The sequence below is a fragment of the Solanum stenotomum genome, chromosome 7, assembly GCF_019186545.1.
Source record: "Solanum stenotomum isolate F172 chromosome 7, ASM1918654v1, whole genome shotgun sequence".
In the NCBI taxonomy this organism is placed as follows: Eukaryota; Viridiplantae; Streptophyta; class Magnoliopsida; order Solanales; family Solanaceae; genus Solanum; species Solanum stenotomum.
Window position 1 is genome coordinate 10,925,643 of NC_064288.1, and position 26,927 is coordinate 10,952,569.

Below are 26,927 nucleotides of genomic sequence, written 5' to 3' on the forward strand. Positions count from 1 at the left end.
GTGTGAATGCTCTTCAAACTTTAAAACAATATGTGACATTTTTTTAAGGTAAATAATCATAAAAGATAGTTTGTAAATAGTTTAACTTGATAATTGATACATTAGCAATAGTTGAAAGAAAGAAACTTTGATTGGCAACCTATAATATATTTTGGGTTCTAAATAGCAATAAAAGACAGGTTTATACGGTTGTACCTTATGCTTTTAGTATGACAATATTAAATGTCAAAATAATGAAAATATCTATACACAGTGGTTTGATACTTTACCTTAGATATTCTCTTTTACAACTTTATTTAAAAATAATAATAATTAAATAAGAGATTTTAAGAAAATAATTTACATGTATAGAAGTTTATTTTATTTTCTAATAACATAATTGGATGAATTCAAAACATTAGAAGATTCTAATTTTATAACTGTATTTTTACTAATGTAAGTGTTCTACTGCAATAACATTTTAATACTCTTAATTGCCTGAAGCTAAAAAATATCTAACAGTAATACTTATAAAATAAAAGTGGAGATATTAATAAGTGACACAAGGTTCAAAAGAAATTGAAATTCAAGTAAAGTAGTAACTTGCAAAAAAGTTATGAGTGTTGCAAATTAGCAAAAAGAAAAAAAAATTATATATTCTTTCTTCGGGGAAGAGTAAAAGTCTAAATGTAAATTTTTTTGATAAGTATATTTTTGTTTTTATTTTAATATATAATTTTTTATGTAAAAGCACAAAAATTATCATATTTCTTTCCTGTTTTTAACCAAATAATGCAGGATAGCTCATAGAAAATATTGATCTTGAGGACGAGAAAAATTCTCAAAGAAAAGCATAAAAAAAAAAAGATGAATAAGTTATGAAACAATAAATAAAATAAAATGCTAAAAAGAAAAAATACACAAATTTATTTGTCATAACAAAACTAGCTTGATCGTAACATAACACATAAAAAAACTTATAACAAGTCATGAATTAGTTATTAATTTACAAAGAATTTTTATTTCTCTTCTTTTTTTAGTAATTAACTTTTTCAGCTTTTGGACATCATATTAGCTTTGTTTCTAGTTCTTAATAAATGTTAGTGTTGGAAATTACCTAGTTCTATTTTAATTAAAAACCTTTTTTTTTTTTGAATATTTCTTCTATTTTCTTATTTAATGAAGAAGAATATTTTCTTCAATAGTCAGTATATGGAGTAACTTTCTGTTATATTGGAGAATGACAAATGTTGATATTTCTATATAATAAATATATATAATAATAAGTGTTATTCCTAAATTTTATATGCTTGAGATGTAGCTTTATATTTGATATTTATCCGCTCCACAGTTAGATATTGTATACAGTTAGATATTGTATAATTTGTTAACGTCTATCTATTGTGTACTATTATTAATATATTACTAAATTTATAATTAAGATAGGCAAAAGAAATAATACTGTTAATGGGATACTGATAGATTATTAGTATTTATTTAGCAAAATATATTTCTTTATGCTATTATTGGTTCTACATTTATTTGTAATCGAGAAAGATGAATAGTGTAATAGTTTGTTATAATGAGTAAGCTAATCGAAAAGGACTTGCTAAAAAATGTGTATTTATTTAAGCACATATTTATGAATTTTTAATATTACTATTTTGACAATTATTTGCATAATAGAAAGGAGGACATCTAATTGTTCTAATTCAGTAATAATATATAAACATAATCGTGAGAGATATTTACACATTTGTAAAAAATATAACTTAAAGAATAAAAAATTACCTTATAATAGAAATATCAAATGAAGTCAAGATCCCAATACTTTTTATCATATTTGTGAAAAACAAAAATATTTTCTCTACATATTTGCTTGCGGATTGTTAATTAGTTAATTCACAACTCAATTATTTCTGATTTTCTCAAATAGTAATTAAAACAAAAAAAGTTATAAAATAAATAAATCAATCTTTATGAAATTGACATAATTTTATATTATAATTTGAAAAAGTATGAATTTAATTTTCTATGTATACTAGTGATTCGTCAATTATAGAAAGAATTTAGGAGATTTCATGATACATTTAGGATTATTTTAGAAGACATTCTCAATCCAATGAAATATTTCATGTTTTATTAACTTTTTTTTTTGGTCAAATGTTTCATTAACTTATAAAGCACTTTTTGTCTAAAAAACTTTCATATCCAAAGTTTATATCCGAGACTTTTGAGTAAAAGAGGAGTAACATCATCCACTACATCACATACTTTGATGGTCAAAGAATGAATTTATAAGAGAAATACATTTGCACAAGACTAAATAGTAATTTTCTAAGTATAAAAAATTAATTGCTTTTTCATCTCATATTTTAAGGGTGATGTAGCCAATTTTTACTTTTCCGGCTTATTAATAAATTAAAAAAAAAAAAACCTATAATCAATTTATTTTTAAATATATATTTTTAAAATGCTTTTCAAGCAAATATTTTTAGTAAGAAGCACGTTTTGTTTGATCAATAAATTAAAAAAACACTTTGAATAATAATTAGTGTTTGACTAAATTTTTAAAAAATATTCTAAGAGTTGTTTGGATGGCCTTTTGTCCTTTCTGACTTAAAAATATGACAACAACAACAATATATTCGGTGGAATTCCACTAAATGGGGGTCTGGAGAGGGTAGAGTGTGTATAAATTTTATCACTACCTCGTGGAGATAGAGAGGTTGTTTTCCAATGACCCTCGGCTCAAATGCATCAAATCCTAGTAAATCAAACACTATAAAAGTGCTTAAAACTATTTTGGAATTCAAATAGGGTCTAAGTATATTTTTCTCAATTTTTATTTTTTTAAAAACATGTTCTTTTTTTAGTTTCTGAAAACAACTTTTACTACTCGACAAAAAGAACTTTTAAAAATGGAAGAATATTCTAAAAGTAGGTTTTACTAATTCACCTTTAAAGCATATGACAGGTAGAGTATTTTTTTTTTTTAGATGACAAGTAGAGTACTCCAATGATGGAGTATTAAATTTAGGAAAAACTTCATATATGACAAACAGATTTTATGGAATAACATTTCATTAGTATAATTTACATAATTACATTCCATGGGTATAGTTAGTTTGTTAGGTAGCTTTAAATTTGTATAAAGCGTTTTTTTTTTAATTTATACAATATTTTACTTTTTTCAGTGAATGGTAACAGTAGCGCTAAATACGGTAACAAAAATTTACATAATCCCATAATTTAAGCTAAACGTTCAAAATCAAATATTTTCCCAAAAAAGAATTCTATAGCGACAAAAAGACAATACCAATTTGTTTCCTCGCACGACTGAAGCAACAGATTAATATGAAAATTGTATATATGGCATTCGTGCTTGTTTCATTAAAAAATAGTGTGATGTATTTGTTTCAAATTTTTGGTGTAGTCTGTTTGTATATATAATCGTGTAATGTTTGTATATTTTATCATGTTCGTATTTTTTTGTATATATCTATGAAATTGTATAAGTTACTATAATTTTGTATATGTATTATATTTGTATATGTGCATATGTAAAGTCCTATTATTTTTTATTATTATTATTGATTAAACTGATTGTATAAAATTCATTTGTCAGTTGTATATATGGTAATCGGGAATGATTCGATAAAAAGATGGTGTTGAAACCTGTTTGTATACAAAAGTTGTGTACTGTCTATATACAAAAGAGTGTGTTGTAGTTTGTTTGTATATATAGTTATTTAATGTTTGTATATAATACCATGTTCATATCTTGTGTTTGCACATAAATCTAACTCCCTATACAAAAATGAAGATAAACAATATTTCAATAAAGTGCTATATATAATCACAATATTTTATACAAAACTAAAAATTTGTATAAATAAATTGTATTTATATTTGTAATTCCTTTGTATAAAAAATATACAATTGTCTCAATCAATATTATATATAACTATTAATATACAACTAAACTATACATAACTTCAAATAATTTGTATATAACTAGTAGAATATACAAATTACATTATACAATTATGATTTAGGCATGAAATTGTACTTATAATTCAAGTAACTTTTCTATAATTAACTAAATATACAAATTAGTAATACAAGAAACTTTTGTATAACTAACCAAATATACAAACAAAAATAGGGAAAAAGTTGGGCAGCATGAAATATTTGATATACATATGTCTATATACAAATATGATTTAATCAGAATACTTTATGTATATTTGCACATAAGTAACGATATATACAAATATCTATCTAGAATTTTGTTTTAAGCTAACACTTGATATTCCTGATGTTCTTCAGGTTTATCCAGAATCTGGTGAAGCAAATTCAATGTCCTCTGAATCACTGTTTACGATTTTTCTCATACTTCCTCCTTCAACAATTTTAATGCCACTAGCCTTCACAATGTTGATGACTTTCCGAATTTCGATTGGGTCATTTTTTTTCTTAGATCTCAATTCTTCAATAGATTTTTCAACTTGAACTTGTTTAGCTTTTTCCACAGATCCTGCATTGACCCCAAAATCTTGAGTTAATCTGATTGAAAACGACGATGGATTGTCAACAACTTTCACAAAGAATGGCGTACCTCTAGTAAGCCTCACAGATGGAGAGGAATCATCCATACTGTTGTTAATTTGATAAGGAGAACGAATTTTTTAGAAAAAAATTATCAAAAAACTAACAAACAATACATGTTGAAAATGGAAAAAATAGATTCACCCATGATTTTGGCGGTTACCTGCGAAAGGTGGAAACGCAATTGAGGGGAGGATGTGGAATTTGAAATTCAACTTAGAAGTGGAAGAGTGATTTTAGGAGAAAGATATGGGATGAGGATATGAGACATAAAAAAGATTTTGTATAAAATTTTATAGAAAAGCAACTGAATGTCTTTGTTGATTCGGTATACAAAGAGGTGGTGGGTCTCAGTAATTATGGCAAAAATTTGAAACTATATTTACTGACAGTAAAAAAATCAAACTATATCCTTATTAACTAATAACTAAGGGATGTTTGTCATCTCATGTAATTTTCCCTTAAATTTATCGATATGGTGAAGGGTTTTTTATAAAAATCTCAGCCACATTATTGTAAGAAATTTCCAAGAAAATAATTCAAAGCAATTAAAGTTTTTTGAACTCATCATATAGAAAAATCTAAATGAAAGATAAAAATGGAAGAATATTCTAAAAATATTCGTGAAGTTTGAACAATAAAGTTAAGGGAAAAGGACATGATATACCCCCTCAACATTCCTATTTAGAGCTGATATACCCTCGTCCTCGTTATAAAAGTGACTCATATATACTCCTACTGTTATACAAATGACTCACATATACCATTTCCTCTAACGGAAGTGAAAAAATTATTTTTTTTGAAAAAAAGTATAATTCATATGGGATATATTTGATCCTCCTCACACATATTTCTTTTTGTTTCAATGATCAATTTAAATTTATTATTTTGATGGTCAAATTTATTTTTGTATCAGTAATTTTCTTGCAAAATTTATTATAGCCCCAATTTTTTTTTTACAAATACAACAACTAAATTATAATATAGTCATAAAAAATAGTTATAATTTATTTTTTTCCATTGCACTAAAGAATGAAAGAAAAAAAAGGATAAAAAACTCAAAAATAATAAAACTAAAGAAGTCAAAAAATAATTTACGTATGAAAAAGATTTAAAACTAGAATGATCATATATACATGAATTTTGTTAAAATTTAAAGTAAAAAAAATTAAATTTTAAACTAATTTTCTCACTTTCGTTAGATAAAAGATTTATGTGAACTCCTTTTATAACAGTAAGCGTATATATGTTTTATTGTATAATGGTAAAAGTATATATGAATCACTTTAATAACAAGTCATTTTCCCTTAATCGAAGTAACCATACTTGTGAATTGTGATAACCAAATGCTTGCATGTTTAAGGACGCACGCATGAATGAGTAAACATGCTTGGCTTATCAAGCTCGGCCTTGACACTTGTCCTCTTTACGCCACAAACCTCATTGCTCACTATGTTTCCTCTGCAATCCCCAACTGCCTTACCATTGCCCACAAGGTGTTCGACCAAGTGCCTCACAAAGACACAACCTTATGGACCTCTCTCATCTCATCTTACGCTCGTTCCAATCAACCCCACAAAGCCCTTCACCTCTTCTCCCTCATGCTCAACCAATATCAATCCAACCCAGATACCGCTGCTCAGCCCAATCACTTCGTCTTCACAGCTGTTGCTCGCGCCATTGCTTCTTCTCCACAGAACTTCAAATTGGGGCACAACTTGCATGCCCATGTTATAAAGTCTGGATTTTTGCCTGGAAATATTGTTGTTGAGACTGCTTTCTTGGATTTGTATTCGAAATGTGGGGTAGTGGAATGTGCACGGATGGTGTTTGATGAAATGTGTAGGAGAAATTTGGTGACGTGGAACGCTGTGGTTTCTGGGTATGTTCAGAATGGACGGGAGTGTGAAGGGTTGGAGTTGTTTTATCGAATGAAGTGTAGAGAATTTTACGTGCCTGATGAGTATAGCGTTGCTACTGTTTTATCTGGGTGTGGCTATGTAAAGGATCTACTTCTGGGAATGCAAGTTCATGGTTATGCGTTTGTTAGTGGGTTTGAGTCGAGTTGTCGAAATTCAATTGCTAATATGTATTTTTATTGTAGTAGAGTTGCATTGGCGGAGAAAGTTTTTGTTGGAACAGAGAGGGATGTTGTTTCTAAGCTTGTAAAGATAAGGGGTTATGTATTTAATCATATATATGCTGATGCTGTGAGGTACATTTTGTCAATGGAGAATGCTGTTGAAATTTTAGTTATGGATCAGACTATTTTCGTGCCTCTGCTATCTGCTTGCGCCAAGATGCGTTTGCTCAATGCTGGGAAGCAAGTCCATGGTCTCTTTATCACTTTGGTGGATTCATATAAAACTGCTTGTTTATTAAAAGAGAGCAGAGCGATTATTGACAGTGCACTCATAGACATGTACAGCAAGTGCAGTGATATTGGTAAAGCGCGAGAAGTTTTTGAAAGTTGGCTACCTGAACGACATGCTCCACTGTGGAATTCTTTGTTGTCTGGTTATATTAATAATGGACTAATCGAAGATGCCAAGGCACTCTTTGAGCATATGCCCGAGAAAACTATTGTTTCTTGGACAAGCATGATGACAGGATATGTGCAAAAGGGCTTGCCCCGAGAAGGCTTAAATTTATTGGCTAAGATGTATTCTGGAGAAGAAAGAGATAGGCTAGAAGGAAACTGCTTGACCTTTGTGGTAGCTCTTGAAGCATGTTCCCATCTAACAGATTTGGACAAAGGAAAGCAAATACATGCAAAAATTATTAGAGAGTTGCCGGATGCAGATGACAATGTAGCTGTTGGAACAGCTTTAGTTGACATGTATTCAAAATCAGGTCACTTGTGTTACACATTACGACTTTTTGATGCGATGGAAGAGAAAAATGTTGTTTCATGGACTTCTGCAATCATGGGATTTGCTGTTCATGGATTTGCTTTCCAAGCCCTTGAACTTTTTCAGCGTATGGTAAACATGGGAATTAATCCCAATGAAGTGACATTTACTGCAGTACTAACTGCTTGCCGTCATTGTGGTTTAGTAGATGAGGGAATGCAATATTTTACGCTAATGAGGAAGCAGTATGGTTTGACCCCTGACGAAGAACATTATACATGTCTAATTGACTTATTGGGACGTAATGGAAGGCTTGAGGAAGCATGGCATTTGGTGGAGGGAATGGAAGAGAACCATCTAAGTGATGAGTGCTCTACTGGTACCATTTGGGCTGCACTTCTAGGGGCTTGTCAGTTGTATGAAAACGTTGAAATTGGAAAGAAGGTGGCTGAAAAGCTGACGGAAAAGGAGATACAGATATCTACTGCTTCTATTGCACTATCTAATGTTTATGCAGCAGCTGGAATGTGGAATGAAGTGTACAGAGTGAGAGAGAGTTGGAGAGAAAAAGGTCATGCTGATGGAGAGCCTGGTCTTAGCCGCATATGTACACAACCCCATTAATACGAAATTCTTAAGACACAGTGTTGTTGCCCTTTTATGTAAATGGTGAGTCATTAGTGTTTTTTGCAATGAAAAAAGTTATTTCAAGGTACGACATTTCCTTTGGTTATGCAAAATGGGAGAACCTTTGGCTGCTTCCTTTTTTTTGTTGACTTGTTCAAGGTATGCTTCCATGTTTGATTGGATGTATAATATCAGTTGTACATGTATTACTTCTTCGTTCCATTGTTTATCGATAGAAGAATACATTTTGAGTAGAAATTCTGCGCAAGATTCTCATAATTTTTATAAAACTGATGGACAATCTATTATACTGAGATTATTTTCTTAATTCGTCCGACCAAATGACCCCTATAAATGTGTTATAAAGAAGAGAAGACATTGAAAGTATTGCAACCAAATGAACATAATAAATCAAACTTTAAATTGTTTATCTCCAAGATATCCCTACAAATTCTTTCTACCAAAAGAATGTGTCCACCATATTTTGCGGAAAAAAACTTCCAACATTTCTCCCTCCTCCTAAAAATAGCCTAAACATATTTCTAGGTTTTCCCTTTTTAGACAGCCTAATTAGCTATCTATCTATCTATTCCCTTTTTAGTTATATATAGATCAACAAAATTTGTAAAGGCAAATACGATTGCCTAAACCAGAATTTATAGATTATAGAATTGTATGTGTTTTAGAAATTCGTCGTAGCTATTCTAGCAAATTAGAGTTGGATATTTAGAAATTAAAAAAAAGAAAACATGGGTTGTTTTTCATGTTTTTCATCACAAGAAAAGAAGGCATTCAAAAGAATACATAGCAAAAGCAAAGAAACATCTGATGTTGTTCGTCAAAGAGAAACTCTCTTGCATCAACAACAACGTCCACATTCATTATCGAGGCCAAAGCCACAGCAGGACCAGAGTTCTCATTCACAACCTCTATCTGGTATATCTTTCTTCGTAACTTTAAATGTAACATCAAAATGTTTGCTTTATAATCCTCCCATTGTGACTCGAACCCACAACCTTAAAAGTTAAGGGTGGAGGGTGTAATTACCACCTGAGCAATCCCGTCTCATCGGAGGCTGGAGCTATTATGGGAATATGGGGAATACTGTGACCATAAAACAAGATGATTTTTTTGAAGACAAGTTAGAATAGAAAAGTAAAGGAGAGGGAGACGGTTGTAGACATAAAATATAGACATAATACATAAACGTGCCCTTTAACTTGAACTCATTTTACATTTATGCCCTTCAACTTTGGATGTGTATAAGTAGATACTTCAACTTGTATAAAATTGAACAAATAGACACATGAGTCCTGTGTGGCATAATACACGGACGACACCATGTAGGATGCACATTGCCAAGTTAAAGGACATATTTATGTATTATGCCTAAAATAAAATAAGTGATTCTCTATGATACTATAAAGTTTCAGATTGGTTTTTGCTTTCTTAATACATAAATCTTCTGCAGAAAATACTAGAAAGGTGCCAGCAGAAACCACACACCAAAAGTCTTCTAACAAAGGCGAAAGCCAGAACATTGCAGCTCAAACATTCACCTTCAGGGAACTGGCAACAGCTACGAAGAACTTCCGATCAGAATGTCTGATAGGAGAAGGTGGATTTGGACGTGTTTACAAGGGACACCTTAACAAAACTGGCCCGGTGCTTCAACACTTCAATATTTCTGCTATTTGTTTCAATACATAGCTAGCATTTTGCCGTGAAACTGTACTAATCATCACTTCATTTTGTCCAGACTGTAGCAGTGAAACAGCTTGACCGCAATGGATTGCAAGGAAACCGAGAATTTCTTGTGGAGGTGTTGATGTTGAGCCTTCTGCACCATTCAAATCTTGTAAATCTAATTGGCTATTGTGCTGACGGAGACCAAAGACTTCTTGTTTATGAGTACATGTCATTGGGATCATTGGAGGATCATCTGCTTGGTATTTATTTTTTCCTTAAAGTCTTATTACTCTACATGTCCCACTTGTGGAACTATACTGAGTATGTCGTTGTTGCTGTTGTTCTTATTACTCTACCGGCATTTGAAATTTGTTATTGTGATAGTAAAACAATATCTGTATAATCTTTTAATTTTTCTAATTCCCTTGCTGCAATAAGGCTGAATACCATATTAGAAGAATCTTAAAAACATTTTGTACTGCCAACAAGCACCTTCTTAGTGCAGAAGATGAAACAATACTCTTTAAAACGTGTAACAAAATCAAGAAACTATTATTTATCCTCCACAACTGTAAAGGGGAGTTTTGAGTAATGAACTGGCGTCATAGCATTCCGTTTCCTGTATACTAGCTATGTGTTTACCTTTGTTTACGAAAGCAACATATTGCCTATTACTATCAAACTAATGAAGAATCGTATATATATGTGTGTGTGTGTTTCTTCAGATCTTGAACGAGATAAACTTCCACTAGATTGGTTCACAAGGATGAAAATAGCATTACATGCTGCAAAAGGACTCGAATATTTACATCATAGAGCCAATCCACCAGTCATTTACCGTGACTTGAAGTCCTCCAACATCTTGCTGGATAAGGAACATAATGCAAAACTGTCAGACTTCGGGTTAGCCAAGGTTGGACCTACAGGGGAAAACACCCATGTATCATCAAGAGTCATGGGAACTTACGGTTATTGTGCTCCTGAGTACCAACAAACTGGCAAGCTGACTATCAAGTCTGATGTCTATAGCTTTGGTGTAGTTTTATTGGAGCTAATTACGGGTAGGAGAGCAGTTGATATCACAAGATTTGGGCATCAGCAGAACTTAGTTACCTGGGTAAGAGAAACATTTCTCCTTCCTTTCTTCTTTGACCTTAATGACTATTTTTATGATGAAACATACGCCATTGAATATTACATGATCCAACACCAGTAGTGTTTACCCAGCCAGATTGCTGAAATCTATGCTTCTTTCATATCTAAAATGCTGCATTAAAATTAATAAAGATTGGAGAAATGCTCCTTAACATTTGGGCTACTGCTATTTTTGCAAATATAACTTTCCGACAAAGGGGATTCATTTCATTGCATGTGGCTCCGCCACTAGTATTGATCATGACTGATAACTGAATGACATAGATAACCTAGTTTCTAATATTTCCTTCTCCCTCTTGAGGCTGATGTTCGATTTACTTCAAAATTCAACGGGTTGTTGATATATTTAAAAAACCATGTTGTGTTGTCCTACTCTCCGCGTTTAAGCAAAAAGATGTGTTTCTTATGCTTCTTCCAGGCTGAACCCATATTCAAAGACACAAAGAGACACATTGAACTGGCTGATCCACTTCTCGGAGCAAATTTCCCAAGGAAAAATTTCAGTCAAGCTGTTGCTATTGCTTCTATGTGTCTGCAAGATGATCCAGTAGTACGTCCTCTGATTAGTGATGTGGTCACTGCACTCAGTACCCTTTCAGTACCTGAAACAGAATTGGTTTCACCATTCGCTTCTCCAACTCAAGCACCACCCCCAATGCATATGTCAACTGAAGACAACACAATATCTACAAGAGAGTGCCAAGAAGAACTCGCAGAAGCCATAGAATGGGGTTCAAATTCAAGAAAACAGAATGCAAGATCACTAGCATCTTGCAGTTCTTCAGTGTGACATCCACATTTCGGTTAGTCACTCCATAACAGAATTAGGTAAACAAAGATGATCATGTTGCTTCAGCCCTCCAGAGATATTGTTAAGTGATGGAGGAGTGATCATCTAGTACTACCACTGTTTGAATAGTACTTCAAATATTGTGTATCTTACAAAAATGGACAATTTGTTACAGCCACTGTAGCAGGGAATACAAAGAAATGATGTATACTAGCTCACAGAATGAAGAATCTACATGTCCTTACTTAATACGATTTAAGTTATATACATTGACTGTGTAGATTCTTTTACGGCTATCTGTGTAATATTAATTTGTGTAGTGCTTTAACTCAACAATATAATCACGACTCACACGAGCAGTAGTTTCCATTTTCTTTCTGGAATCATTTCGTGTGTTGGGATTATTATTTCAAGAGTTCTGTAGTTTTCATCTTTATCATATGATCTGAAAATCACTGTGTAGACAATAAAATTTGCGTCGAGAAAACAATAATCAAGAACGAAAAATTATCGCAACAATTGTTTTATTATTTCAAGTGCGAGTGTTACAATCTCTATGATTCCTCTGAATTCGCCTTTTCAAATATAAATTCAAGGGCTCTTGAGCTTGATCTTGAATTTGGGATTTATCTTGATCTTGATCTCTATCTTGATCTTGAACTTGAACTTGGACTTGGACTTGATCTTGATCTTGAACTTGATCTTGACTTAAACTTTATCTTGATCTTGACTTTCTAGTTGAATTCAAGGGTTTTGAGCTTGATCTTGAATCCGATGGTCTTTATCTTGATCATTCTTGAACTTGATCTTGACTTCCTCAGGTGAAAAAAAGTTATGGGTTAGGCTTAGAAAGGGTGGAAAAAGTCTAAACTACCCTTCTTAAATGGCAAAAAAACCCTTTTACGGGTCGTGGTTTGACCCACGGACTGTAAATCCCATATGTGGGTTCTATATTGAGTTTTTAAGGCTCAAAAGTCTATTTATGGGTCCAAATGACGGCCCGTAGGTCCACCTACTGCCCGTCGGTTGGGTTTGTAGGATTTGGGTCCCAAAAGTTACCCTTAGCACTCTAGCGACGACCTGGCAGGACGGGTCATCGTTCAACCTACGGCCCATCGATTGGGGTTGTCGTTCACACTTCACAGACTCAGAAAACTCTGGTTTGACAGTTTTTGGTAAAACAGTCATAACTTTTTACTCTGAATATGAAATGAGACAAACTTGGTAGCGTTGAAAAGAGGACTCAAAGACTTTTAATTTAGTAGGTCATAAGCCACCTAATTCATTATGTGCTTGGAGATATGATTGTTTGAAATTGACATAAGTAGAATCTTATGTCAAAACTTAATCGAAAATGAAGATTTCAACTCAATTTTGTCCTCGGGGGTTCTTGTGACCTTGAGTCATATCCAAATTCATTATAACACTAAAGAAATGACTTTAACACCTAAGAACAATTAAGAATCACTCCGTACGACCTTATACTCAAATAAAGAATGCTTCAAGTCTTAATTTAGAAATTTTTGGGGTGTTACAGAAGTATAAGTGTGTAGTTGAGAATTCGATTATAGGTTGGAGTGACATTTGACTACTTCTCTAATAAATAAGCTAGTGAATTTATTATTCTTTTTAATTACTTCTTGCTGTTGTATGATTATTTGATTTTTAAAATATTTTTATTAGTCAAAAAATAATTATAAGCCGATATACATATATATAAAGAAAAGGAAAGTACAAAGATATAGAACATAAAAAAATGAAAGGGTTATTTAACGTTGTGTCAGAGAAACAAAATGTCTCAAAATATGACATTGCAATTAATGCAATAAAAGGTTTTAAAATATGACATTGCAATTAGTGTTATGTCATAGAGAAAAAATTAAAAATTATTCCTGTCAGAATGTATCTCGAGAATATACTTTGGAGCAAAATGATATTTTCTTAAATTACTTTGGGATGAGACAATTTCTATTTTCGAGTAATTACTTTCAATTTTGGCCTATTTTTTTTTTTTAGGGAAAACCACACAAATAGACCCAATTATGAAATTATTTACCCAAATTCAAACTATTTACCCTTAATGGACCCATGACCTTTATCCCACTTACTCCTTATTTTGCGTATGATGTCAGCATGACTTCAACATCACTATTATAAAATAATCATTTTGCGACACTTTATCGGTATATTGATACCATATCAGTATCATATATGATCGAGCTTAATCCTATGTGATACTTTATCGGTATATTGATATATCTATGAACTTTTTTTTATGAAATAAAGTCACAATCTTATTTATTAAACTCTAAATTAGTAGAAAATATATATTTTTATAATTTTTTTCTCTTTTTTGAAAATTTTTAAAAAATTGTATCAAAATTATGACTCTTTTAAAACTGTTTTTAATTAAAATATTGAAGAATTGAAACATACATCAATGATACCACGACAATATGTAAATATACCATAATGGTATCATGGATGATTGAGTAATCTCATCAAAGGACTGAAGCAAAACTCAATGAAAACATTGTTCAATTACTCATTGATATCATCATAGTATATTATACTTTAGTGGTATGGAGGAAGAAGGAAGACCAATGCTCAGTTACTCTTTGATACCATCAAACTATATTTATATACTGTAATATATTGTGATGGTATCAGAGAGGGAAAAAAAGGATGGACGTTGATACTAGCATGACATCAACATGTGAATTATATGTCATTTTAAAATTTAAAAAAATGGGGTACGAAAGTAATGAGACATTTAGGGTGTGTTTGGTATGAAGGAAAATGTTTTTCATGGAAAATGTTTTCTTGGAAAACAAGTATATTTTTGACTTATTTTCGCATGTTTGGTTGGTGAGTGGAAAATATTTTCTGAAAAAGATTTTTTAATGTTTGATTTATGAATTAAAAAAATTTTGAGAAAATATTTTTATTTTTACTAGAGAGTAGAAAATAATTTTTGAAATAGAAATTGAAATTAAAAATATTTTTTAAAAATAAACTAATTTTTTTTTAGGGAGAGGGATGGGGGTGGGGGCGGGGATGGCGCAGGGGGGAAGGTAGGGATGAGATATGGTAAAAAGATAAAAAATTGAAATTGAAAAATACTTTTTAAAAACAAACTTAATTTTTTTTTGGAGGAGGTGGGGTGGGTGAAAAAAATAAAACATTGTAATTGGAAATATTTTTTAAAAACAAACTTTAAATTTATTTTTTTTGGGGTGGGGGGGAGGGTAGGGGGTGGGCTGGGCTGAAAATAAAAAACTTGAAATTGGAAACATTTTTTAAAAACAAACTTTAATTATTTTTTTTTTTTGGGGGGGGGGGGGGGGGGGCTGGGGGAAAAAAATAAAAAATTGAAGTTGAAAATATTTTTTAAAAACAAACTTAAAATTCTTTTTTTTGAAGGGGGTGGGGTGTTGATGGGTGGAGTGAAAATAAAAATTGGAAATTGGAAATATTTTTTAAAAACAAACTATAAATTATTATTTTTTTGGAGGGGGAGGAGGGGGAGGGGGGGTTAGAAGGTGAGGGTGGCATAAAAAAATAAAAATTGAAGTTGAAAATATTTTTTAAAAAATAAGCTTTAAATTTATTTTTCAAACAAAAAAATATAGTAATTTGAAGTTGGATGAGTGTTTTGAAAAATGTTTTCCTTACTTTTTGAAAGAAAGTCATTTTCCTTAAATTTGTAGAAAATGAGTTGATTTAGAAAACATTTTTCAAAATATTTAACTCAATCAAACATGAGAAAATTGACAAACATTGGGCAAATTACAGAAATCACATGCTTTTAAGGCAAAATTACAATCTATCCCTTATAAGTTTATAATTACAGAAATCCCTCAAACGAATACAATAATATAAGCGTTGATATATTAATCTGATGCGCGAGATACATTAATTGTTAAGTAAGATACATTACATTTTATACATGATACACTAATCTAATGTGCGAGATACAATAATATAAGTGTTGATACATTAATCTGAGAGCGAAAATGAGGAATTTTAGAGATTTGTAAAACTTATAGGGAATAATGATAATAAGTAAACTGAGATTTCTATAATTTTTTCAATAGACACACCCTTAAGATAAATGTTAAGTATTTTATATATTAGAGATTTGTAAAACTTATAGGGAATAATGATAATAAGTAAACTGGGATTTCTATAATTTTTTCAATAGACACACCCTTAAGATAAATGTTAAGTGTTTTATATAAATATTCTTTCCCTTTTTTGTACTTTTCCCTAAAATGTATTCTGGATCCAATAGCATATGGGAGGAGATTAGGGCCCAACCTATAATAAGCCTTTCAATGGAGCAAGCCAAGCATATGAAGCACATGCTCTAAATTTCCCGAAAGGAGACTTTAAACTTCCAATATCTGTAATCTGCAAATTCCACGGCTTTTTTGGATTTTCTTTGACCAAACAAAACAAATACTAATATTATTATTGGAGCATAGATTTGTTGATCAATGAGCAAGTAGATATCGTTTAAAAGGAATGAAAGATCAATCTTGGAGATGGGTTTTGGGTTTGGTTTATATAATTACTGTTGCATCTATATGGATTGCTGCTAGTTTTGTTGTTCAATCCGTTGTCGATGCCGGTGTTTCACCTTTTCTTGTTACATATCTCTGCAATTCTTTATTCGTAGTATATATTCCCCTTATTGAAATTGTTCGTTTTCTACAAGATAAATATGGGACCTTGTTGTTTTGGCGAAATAAAAAAGAATCAGAGGAGAATATTCTTCTTGATGACGATGCTGAAACAAGCAAATTGGTTGTTGCTGATGGGTGTGAACAAATTATTGATCAAAATGTTGATATGGGTCTGGATGCTAAAGGGCGTTGGACACGCTCTAGAGTAGCAAAAGTTAGCTTGTTCATATGCCCTTTTTGGTTTCTAGCTCAGCTTACATTTAATCTATCACTCAAATATACAACTGTTACGGTAAGCATAACTATCCAATTTTTATCACATTTAGTGGGTGGAATGTTTGTGATGTGTAATGTGGTTATGGTTTTGGTTTTTTTACAGTCGAATACCATCTTAAGCAGTTCCTCCAGCTTGTTTACTTTTTTGGTGTCTCTTGTATTCTTGGGAGAAGTTTTTACTTGGGTGAAGCTGTTCAGTGTTCTACTTTGTATGGGAGGAACAATTATTGTGAGCTTGGGTGACTCAAAATCAGGATCTAGCAAAGTGGCTTCAAACCCCGTTCTTGGTGACATTCTTTCTCTTGTCTCAGCTGCTATGTATGCTGTTTATATAACCCTCATTCGTAAAAAGTTACCTGATGATGATGGGAAAAGTGGTCATGCCAGTATGGCACAGTTTCTTGGATATTTGGGTTTATTCAACATGCTCATATTCTTACCCATACCTCTTGTACTCAACTTTGCTAACCTTGAGCCATTTAACACGCTCACTTGGAAGCAACTTGGCTTGATAGTTGGTAAAGGTATGTACCAGTCTATATTCGGCTTCTTCCCTTTCTTATTTAAGTATTTATCGATTTGTTGTGTCTCTGTTTGCATAAATGAGTGAAAATGGGAACTATGGCTTATGATTGTTCACTCCTTTTTTCTTCTATGTGCTCTTCTAATTGCTGTTTCTTCAGTGCTTTCTTGAACCAAATTGCTTGCTATGTGGTATAATTTTTTTTAATTTGAAGCTCATGGATATGCCCTTTGAAGCAAATGCTTGCATTTGGTTCCTGTCCTATGAAACACAATATGATTGCTAGCTCTTGGCAGATGTATTTTAATTGTGTCTACAACATATAATTTCAAGGAAACAATTAGAAAATGGTGGGAAAACTAAACGGTCATAGGATAACTTGACTTTAACCTATCTAATTTTTCTAAAGATGTTTAAGAACGACTTGAAGAAATGGAACTAGAAGGTGCTTGGATGTGTGGAAACAATTATGACAAACCTATTTAACAAACTTGAAAGTATTAAGAGAGGAGGAGGAAGAAAATGGCGTAAATGATGATGAGGAAATCCAAAAGGAAACAATCAAAGGAGATTGGGGAAAGCATTAGTGGACCCCCAATTTATTTGGAGGTAAAAGTCACACTTAAATTGGTTTGAAGAAAGGTTGTAATAACTCTAACTTCTTCTCGTGTCACTAGTTCATACCAAAGAAATAATTTCATTGAGCATTTAATTATATGTTGTACGTGAAAAGGGGGAATGGGAGCTGCTTATGTGTACTGAATCACATTCTAGACAATTGGCTGAGGAGGAGAAAGAGGAATGGAATAACCATCAGAAGAAGAGATCATTAGGCTTTATGAATTTTTTTTGGGAGACAGAGGTACACCTGCATGATTTTCCTTTTGCATTCTTTCACTATTTAGGAGGTGCTAAAGGAGGAGGTGTGGAACATATGAATCACTTCTACCAAAGTTGTCGTTTGAGAAGGTGCTGATTTCTCTTTTATAGTCCTGATTCCTAAGAAAAGTGATGCTTTGTACATTTAGGATTTTTGGCTGATCAACTTGATGGCAGTGTATAAGAACATTGTGAACACATTATCCTCGAATGCTTTTGAGGGGAATAGACAAATCCAAGGTGCTGAGATGCGTCTTAGACAAGCTCATCTATGTCCCATGGAATGCTTTTGATGGGAGTAGACAAATCCAAGATGCAACTCTTTTTGCTAATGGAATAATAGATTGGAGATTGAAGGAGTGGAGAATGTTGTTTCAATTGGATACCAAAAAAGGGGTTAATATGTGAATTGGAAATCCTGGCTATATCTTGAGATTGTTGGAGGCAATGAATCCAGTATTTATATCAATAGTTAAATTCTCTGTCATTATTAGCAGACTTTCCTTTGTTAATTTGGCAATAGTACGGATTAACATGGTAGCAACCCTTGCTAATTTTTATTGTTATGAAAGCATTAAGTAAACTTCTTCTTAGTACTTCAAGTGAACTTCTAGAACATGCGAAGATTGAAGTTTCTTTAATGGCTTTAAGGTTAATGGCTACAGGGTAGATTATCTATCTGTCTCACTCTCTTGTTTGTGAATGCCACTTTTTTTCTGGTCCACGTAATAGAGGTTTGATATCTATTTAGAATTTTAGTGTGGTTTGGAGTAGTATTAGAAAATCTATGTTGGTTCCACTAGATAAACTCAAAATGTGTCAAGACTTAGGCAAGGATACATGGATGCAAGGTGACTTCGTTATCTACTAAATATTTGACTTTTGGGAGGCAAATTGAGAAACCTCTTTATGGTGACTAGCAAATGTTGTATGATCACCGGTGTGGATGTCCACACAGGTACAGATCTAGAGGTAGAATTCACCATTTCATAAACTTTAGGATTCAACAAATGACAATAATACATCTAGGAGTACAAGTATTTGTATTCAGATAATAAACGTGTAAGTTAAAATATTTAATGACTAGTTATATAGAAGGGCATAAAAGTTATTGAAGTCCAATTGTTTTTAGTTAAGTTATACTGAATAAATAAACTCCATCTTTGCTGTTGTGTTAAATGGTCTAAAACTTGCCCAACTTATTTTGTTCTTCTAAATCTTGTTCATAAAGTGAACTTTATTTGTCATCCGAGCTTGTTTTGGCCCATCAAGGTACAACACATTTCTCTTAATATGTTTGTTCACACGCATTTTAAAAGCCCAGCCTACCAGAAACTAGCGAAGAAACCTTACCTTAGTTACTCCTGTCTGCAACTAGCTAAGAAACCTTAGCTTAGTTACTCCTACCGCATCTTGCTAAGAAACCCTAGCACAATTGCTCCTCTCTATTCAAATTATGGTGGCTCCAAACTTCTCTATCAATCTTTAGACTCTTCATTTTAGTTTGAAAAGAGTGGTTTCAGATGTCTATTTCTATTTGTAGAAGTAGAAGGGAACGTTTAGACATCTATTTTGAATGACAAAAGTAGAAGTATATGCTCTCCATTTTAGGTGATACTCTTTTCTTCTAGTTTGTTCGAAAAGGAATTGACACATTTATATATGTGGAAATAATTTAACTTTAAACTTCTCATTTTACTCTAAATGACATGCTTTCATATCGGCATAAATATCATGACATGTTTAGGATATAAATGTCATGGCACGTCTAAAATCACAAGTTGAAAAAGCCTTTTTTTTTAAAAAAAAGTACATCGTGCCCAATCAAAACTCGTTCACATAAATTGAGACACAGAGAATTAGTTTTTGTTTCTGGAAACTGTCAGAAGGTTGATAATACCTTGTGTTTAGTGAAAGACATATGTGAAAGTTTACTTATTCAGGACACTGGTGTGATGTGGTGCAATCCGAGTTTCAAGAAGGAATAACAAAGTTAGCTCATGAAAATATGAACTCCGAAACTGACCCAAGGTTGGGTGGGTTGGACTGGCATATTTTTATGGTGGGTCAATTTAGGGGCAACCCAAGTGATCCCATCTAAAGATTGGGCTAATCTGGGATAAACAAATAGCACAAATTGACCCATAAAGCAACTTGTTAAAATAGTTAATAGATTTTCTCTTTGTTTGATATGTAAACATAACCTGTCCAAATTCAGCAGAATCTGCCCATTTGAAACACTTAATTTCAAGTAAATCTGCAGAAACTCAAGTTAATCCTAGTTGGAGAGGTACATAATACTCATGAGTTGGTTATATCTATGCAGTGTTATCAAAGGCGCGCTTTGAGCGTGCTTAAGCCCTGAAGCGAGGCTCAAAACGTGTTGAGCGCTTCGCCTCACTTTATGTGCGCTTTAGTGTCGTCATCAAGGTTCTAAGGCAAGCTTTTCCTTGCCAATGAGCCTTTTATGAAGAAGTGAAACTAAATAATTGATATTTCACTTAACCAAAAAAAATTTTCAATTTCTTTGGTCATATATTTGTCATTCATGTTTATAATTATTAGTCTTGGACTAAACATATATATTTGTATTCTTTTCTCCCTTTGCGCCTTTTTTCATTAAAGCCTACGCTTTATTTGCGCTTAAAGCCCCCATGGACCTTAAAGCTTTTTTGCGCTTTTCGCCTTTGATAACACTGTATCTATGTTTGTAAAATGGAAATGCTATACCCAAGTACTTGGTCTGTGACTTGAGGGAAGTTCTTGAGGAACTACAAAGATAGTGAACTGAGGAAAAGGAGACACATCGTAGTATCTTGTTATTGGTTTGTGCAGAAGGCATGAAAAAGATATGGACCATCTCTTGCAACATTGCATCTTTACTTTAGCTATATGGGTCTAAGTTTAGTATAGCTTAGACATAACTTAGAACGGTGATGGATGTTGTAGCAAGCTAGGAGGTGGGAAGTGTGAAGAGAAATAGAAAAGATGCTTAAGAGGTAAGGATTGTTCAAGACCATATAAAGAGACTACACACATCCTTAACTAATGTAGGACTTAAACACCCTATGTACGCCCATATTCGGATATCTGGAATGCTGATAACATACAATAGGGGCTCAGGCACTCCGCATTGGGTAATAAAACATTAGGATGTCTGATTTGATACGACGTAGAGAAAAATAGACTTTGGACCTAGCTTAACCCCAACAGCTAACTTGAGAGGTGAAGATAGTTTAAGATCATACAAAAATACTACAAACCATACGCTCAACTGATGTTGATGTTAAGATAAAGCATGAAAGCAAAGAAGAGAGAAAGATGGCGTCTGTCAGTCTGTTATGCCTGTCTTGGACGATTTGGTGAGAGAACTATATTAGATATTTCGAGACACTAGAGAAGCCAATCTGTGAAGTCAAAACCAATATCTTTTTACAATTTTTTTGTGTAAATAAAATATTCCTTCTTGTATAGATAGGTGGATAGAGTTTTTTTGAGAGTCCAATGTAAAATCTGCGTGATTAGATGATACTGTCTTGGTGTGAGATTGAAAGAAAATGATTTTAACTTATGAAAGAAGATTTTGTTTCTGTTTAATAAAAAGGAGAAAAGTATAGGCCAGGTACACATCGAGGACCCCTTGAACTTGACTTTATTATTTCATTTGTACACCTAGTTTTTCATCGACATCTTAAACTTGGCCATTCCTGCGAGTTCTTCTTCGTCTTCTTTCTTGCAAAACCTATAATGCTGTGTCTGATTCTTCTTTCTTATTCAAACACCATAAATAGCCATTGTTTTCAAAATTATACCAGATTCAAATGCCATTTGTTTAAACTGTTTCCAGATTTTCTTCTTCTTTCTTATTTGCTCGAACCCATACCATATTTTCTTCTTTGTGTTTGTTATTTATTCAAAGGCCATCTATTTAAAACTTATTCCAGATTCAAACACCATGGATAGCCATTTTTGTAAAGAAGTGTTTAGGCTTTTGCAGGTGGAAAGAATCTTGATGTTATATGTCCCTAACTAAGCTGCTGGATGGTATAACAAAAACAAAAGCAAAAATGGATCCCTCTTTTTTACTCTACATTGCCGAGTTGAGAAAATGTTTGAGGTTCTAGGTTGAAGTAGGTTATTCCATACAAGTCAGTTAGAAAGAACCTCTGACGCTTTACACCCCAGTCTAAGCTGCTGGAAGGAAAAAACAGTGGCAAAAATATAAATGGATGCCTTTTTTTCTTTTTAAACTGTACTACAACAACTTTTAAGTATACTCTACTTAATCATCTAATGTGATTTCTTTTTTGTATTTTATCTGCATCTGATAATTGAGATTAGGAGAAGCGACAACTTGGAAGCATAGATTTTAAGCCTCAAGTGATGTAATGATGAGTCCTTCCTGTAGGAGCAATTTAAGTGACATGCCCTTAGATCACTGCACGTCAACTGTAAAAGAGATCCTTTATCAGCTAGTATTATGAGATATCATATTTAGATGTTCATCAATCATCCGGTGCACAGGAATCCTGTACCTTAAATACTTTAATTGTGAAAGTTAATCTTTACATTTCTTCGCTCCTCTCTATTTTTCCTTTTCTTCGGACGGGCTTTGGCATGGCCAACTTTTGTTTTTTGCCTACTTTATCTAGTATGGGGCTGTATACTACATGTAGCTAACTTTAAATAACCATATTTAGGTATGTTTGATAATGTGCTGAGCGATTTACTGTGGGCCAAGGCTATTCTCTTGACCTCCACAACAGTAGCAACAGCAGGACTGACCATTCAGGTTCCGTTAGCTGCAATCGTGGATTCACTGACAGGAAATGCACCCCCCATCATGGATTACATTGGAGCTGCAGCTGTCATGGTTGGTTTTGCAGGCATTAACATCCCTTCAGATTCATGTTCAGTACCAGAAGAAGCAAGCATTGAACTAGAAAATGGGAAAATTCAATCCACAGAACAGGATCCCAGGTAGATTAGAGAGCTCTTTTGCTCCACGGCGCCACACTAGTTCAGGTGTATTTTTTGTTAAACTTACTCGATGTATTCTTCCCTGAGCATGTTGTGACACCCAAATTTTAGGTCGGTATAGGCGTGTGCAGAGAACAATTTGTATACTTAAAATGTGTATAACACTTGACATCGATTGACTTGTATTACATCTTATATATTATTTTTGCAGCTGAAAGCTTTAAAATACTCTTGTTTGTTTAAAACTGGAAATATACCTAAACGAATCCTTTTGCTTTCCATTTTTTGAGTGACTAATAACCTGCCTCTCCATCCAACTCACAAACTTGAGTGCAAGGGGCATTAAGAATTTGGTAAAAAATCGAAATGAATTTTGGGTTGTGATTTTTAAAAATTTATAATTCAGTTTGGATTTCGGTTTTTGTAGAAAAAGATTACCAAAAATACTGTTTTTATAGTAACATAACAAGTAAAATTTATATCATTTTAAAGTTCTCCATAAGAAATTATAAAAAAAATGGAAAGTAAAAGGGAGAAACGTACCATGATTGAATAACAATTCAACATATTATGAAAGGTGATAAAAGTAGTATTCAGTTTATTAGCCTTGCAAGATGAAAGGATGTTTAGTGTATACACTACACTGGAGAGTACATCTTGGAAGAAGGGAAGAAAGTATGTCGTTCAAATGGCTAGAAAGTTTGAATTGTTCACCTCAAGTAGGTTCTTTTACTGAGCATCCTTTGCTATGTGACAACATGGTTATCGGTCTACAAACCTGTGATGTTGATGATTTATCCAAAGTCACACAGAGTGAAGCAAATGAGGCTATAGCACAATGTACTTAATCAATACATTATGGTCCACAAATCTGGAGATTAACAAGCTGTAATTCTCGTCTCTTTAAAATGTTTCTGAGGCATTAGCCCAAGTCTTTCCTGTAATTCATATATAGAGAAAGAAAAACACAAATATACGTCTCTTCTTATAAGTCAGGATAGTATGTATGTATGTATGCATCGATTAATGCAAGGATAGTGATTTAACGTGATAGTTTTGTAATCGATTTGATTTAATAATTCATGTGTAGACAGTTTGATACTAGCCATACCCTTTAATAGGCTTCATATCATTCAAAAGTTGGATGTAGTTGCTAGCTATATATAGTGATAGAATGTGACTCCAGTAGACTGAAGTAGCAAAGTTTATCTGGCCTATATTATTATATAATAGAAACGTGACTCCTGTAGACTAAAGTAGTGAAGTCATGATATATATGGTTAAAAATATCTGTCCTAGTAAAAAATTAGATCAATTTCTACCAGAAATAAAACAAAAAAACGCAAGTTAGTTTAGAGATTAAGGAAAAGGTTTAGAAAATACTAGTGAACTCAGCAACTAAAGGTTGTAAAAATTAGCTGTCAGATGACTGGAATAGTTTTTTTTGAGTAGAGAGATTGCAGAACCAGCACCATAGGTATAGGTAGAAAAAATAAAACCTCTTTCCAAACTCCTAATTCACGCAACATTAACTATGATTTTGTCTTGCAACGTCCCTCTATAACAAGGGATAGTAACAAAAACGCTTTAGTTTCAAAGTAGCTTGCAGTGGCCGTGCTTCAGGAAATGGGACCTAGATATACTCAGTAGTATCGTACAAACTAATTAATACCAACAAACTGAACATGTCCAACTTCTACTACTTAAGAGCAATCTATGGCACAGCTCAACTTCTACTGCGTTTACCTATTTCTCCATGCAGACTCAGTCTCGGTTTGTGGTGGCGCCACATAGGGATATGATTTTAAATCTTGGTTGGGCAAAATATTATTTGCAAGTGTAACTCCTTTTTCAACATAGTTTGTAAATGAGAGAACAAGAAACCAATATCTACAAAGGACAACCTGTGAAATTAGTTTCTTTGTAAAGAAGAATGAAAAGACAATTATATGACATATTTTGTTTCATGGACAAACTTTTCAATCTGTCTAGTAAGTAAGTTCTAAACTATTTGAGTGACGAGGGAATTCCTCACTGACAAACTACACACTCTCATTTCATTTCCTCAATATAAAATCATCTTTGTTTCCATCAACTGTCTAATTTGTCTTGTCATGTCATCATCATATACTTTGGCAACATTACACCTCGGTTCAGATATCTTTTTGTAAACATTACAACATCATTGAAAACTGGAAAGGCAAGTTAAGACACGAAAGGAGGTAGAAACGCCAACTTAACCCCCAAACCAAAGCAAAACGACACCAAACAAGTGTTTATCCAGGATAAGCTTCAATTTTCAATTTCGAGAAAGAGTAGAGTATGCGTATCTCTTTCAAGGAAAAGGATTCATAAACTCAAGTCGTAGTTGTAAAAAGTAGTTCTTATTCAATGTATGAATTCCAGAAAGAGTACAATATGCGTATCTCTTTCAAGGAAGAATGTTTGCTCATCTCCTACTAAGCATCCAATAAGTCTACCTTACATCAAATCAGTTGGATATTAAATTTCCAACACAGATGAATTTATAAAGACAACTTCGTTGTCATTAGTTCATAGCAGCAAATGTATCTCCATATCTTTGCATAACTTTTTTAGTTGCTAAAGCAGCAGCCTCACTTGCACGCAATGTCCCAGTAGCCATGATTGCAGCAAATTCACGGGTGATTTCCTCTTGTACCTTGCTTCGAGCATCCCCAAGAGGATCTTTCACAACACCATTAGCAGGTGTCTTCTCCTGCTCTCCCACAGGTTTCACCGCAGGGGGCACATTCTTCTTCTCTCCATCTTGGCTCTCGGGCTTTTTAGATTGATAAACACCACTACTAGAGGACTTCCCAACAGAAAGTGTCGGCTGGGAAGCAGGAGCAACAGTAGCTGGTCTGAACTGGGGTGCTTGTGGTACCGCATTAGCCCTCAACGTTGATTCCAGTTGTTGTATCATAGGCACTGCATCAAGATAATAACAGGAGTAAGTTCAAGTACTGGACATCTTTCACTAAATTTTCTCCAAAGATTACTTTCAATCCAAATGAGGAGTACTGTACATTTCTTTTTAAATAAGTAATGAGTAACTTCACATATATAAAATATAAAGCTAACGCTGGGAGAAGTTACAATCAGAAAAGTGAGGCCGAAGCACCGTAGATATAGCTCAAATGTGCTTTCAAGTAGCACTATTTTGAATATCTAAGAGCCCTATCTCAAATTATGTAAGCCGCCAAAACATATTAACTTGTTTGAGAAAGCATCATGTGATTAGTCCGCATATCCTACACTTCACCACAGAACTGATAAAGCAAAACAATTTACTCAGAAGAAGCGGCATCATAATCCTGAAAATTCTAGATGTAACAAAGACAAAAAGGACAAGAAGGAACCAGCACAGAACACCAATTATCAAATGATGTTAAAAAGACAAACAGAATCAGGTATTTATGTCAATCATAAATGTTTTATGGAGGGTTCAACACAGGAAGTGCAAAGAAAGACTTACTTATAAGGGCACCCATCGGGCTGTTCGTAACCTCATTAGGAAGATTCAAAATATAATCTGGAATGGTTGCACCAACCAAAAATTGAGCAATCTCATTGCTGAAATTGTTGCAGTTGTGGGTAAGCAAACTGTATGTCTCTGCAGTATATCGAGGGCTTATCTCTTGTAAATACATTTCAAAGACATCCTTCGGTATGTGGGTGACACCCAGGTCTACAACTTGAATAGGAGTTCCATATGGTGTCGTCCCAGCTGGAGCATGTTGTATACCACCTCCAAAATAATATTCATGACCATAAACCACTACTCCTGTGTGCCTACAGAAAGGATACACAACAATCTGACTTGAATAGGGAGAGCAGGAAAGCAACTCATTTTACTG

General features: G+C 33.1%; 4 protein-coding genes across 4 annotated transcripts; 3 read left to right on the forward strand and 1 right to left on the reverse strand.

Moving 5' to 3' along the window:
- Window positions 1–5,966: 5,966 nt before the first annotated feature.
- On the forward strand, window positions 5,967–8,066 carry LOC125869634 (pentatricopeptide repeat-containing protein At1g31430-like). The gene has a single exon (XM_049550096.1). The coding sequence runs from the start codon at window positions 5,967–5,969 to the stop codon at window positions 8,064–8,066; it is 2,100 nt and encodes a 699-aa protein (XP_049406053.1).
- A 724-nt stretch (window positions 8,067–8,790) lies between these two features.
- LOC125871503 (probable serine/threonine-protein kinase PBL25) lies at window positions 8,791–11,824 on the forward strand. Its single transcript, XM_049552107.1, has 5 exons — window positions 8,791–9,005; window positions 9,541–9,734; window positions 9,829–10,018; window positions 10,484–10,875; window positions 11,332–11,824. The coding sequence occupies exons 1-5, from the start codon at window positions 8,819–8,821 to the stop codon at window positions 11,701–11,703; spliced, it is 1,335 nt and encodes a 444-aa protein (XP_049408064.1). The 5' UTR covers window positions 8,791–8,818; the 3' UTR covers window positions 11,704–11,824.
- A 4,373-nt stretch (window positions 11,825–16,197) lies between these two features.
- On the forward strand, window positions 16,198–23,330 carry LOC125871645 (thiamine-repressible mitochondrial transport protein THI74). Its single transcript, XM_049552283.1, has 3 exons — window positions 16,198–16,683; window positions 16,771–17,191; window positions 22,770–23,330. The coding sequence occupies exons 1-3, from the start codon at window positions 16,231–16,233 to the stop codon at window positions 23,051–23,053; spliced, it is 1,158 nt and encodes a 385-aa protein (XP_049408240.1). The 5' UTR covers window positions 16,198–16,230; the 3' UTR covers window positions 23,054–23,330.
- A 2,134-nt stretch (window positions 23,331–25,464) lies between these two features.
- On the reverse strand, window positions 25,465–26,921 carry LOC125871735 (uncharacterized; the record flags this gene model as incomplete). Its single annotated transcript, XM_049552393.1, has 2 exons — window positions 25,465–25,998; window positions 26,546–26,921. Coding segments are annotated over 2 exons (777 nt in total), but the record flags the coding sequence as incomplete, so codon positions are not given.
- Window positions 26,922–26,927: the final 6 nt, after the last annotated feature.

What these genes read in the sequence shown, in the direction of transcription:
- LOC125869634 (XM_049550096.1), top strand. Translation starts at nt 5,967, where the DNA reads ATGAGTAAACATGCTTGGCTTATCAAGCTCGGCCTTGACACTTGTCCT.
- LOC125871503 (XM_049552107.1), top strand. Translation starts at nt 8,819, where the DNA reads ATGGGTTGTTTTTCATGTTTTTCATCACAAGAAAAGAAGGCATTCAAA. An exon ending in TCATTCACAACCTCTATCTG is followed by an intron (nt 9,006 to 9,540) that starts GTATATCTTTCT and finishes AATCTTCTGCAG; the next exon opens with AAAATACTAGAAAGGTGCCA. An exon ending in ATTGGAGGATCATCTGCTTG is followed by an intron (nt 10,019 to 10,483) that starts GTATTTATTTTT and finishes GTGTTTCTTCAG; the next exon opens with ATCTTGAACGAGATAAACTT.
- LOC125871645 (XM_049552283.1), top strand. Translation starts at nt 16,231, where the DNA reads ATGAAAGATCAATCTTGGAGATGGGTTTTGGGTTTGGTTTATATAATT. An exon ending in TCAAATATACAACTGTTACG is followed by an intron (nt 16,684 to 16,770) that starts GTAAGCATAACT and finishes GTTTTTTTACAG; the next exon opens with TCGAATACCATCTTAAGCAG. An exon ending in TGGCTTGATAGTTGGTAAAG is followed by an intron (nt 17,192 to 22,769) that starts GTATGTACCAGT and finishes AACCATATTTAG; the next exon opens with GTATGTTTGATAATGTGCTG.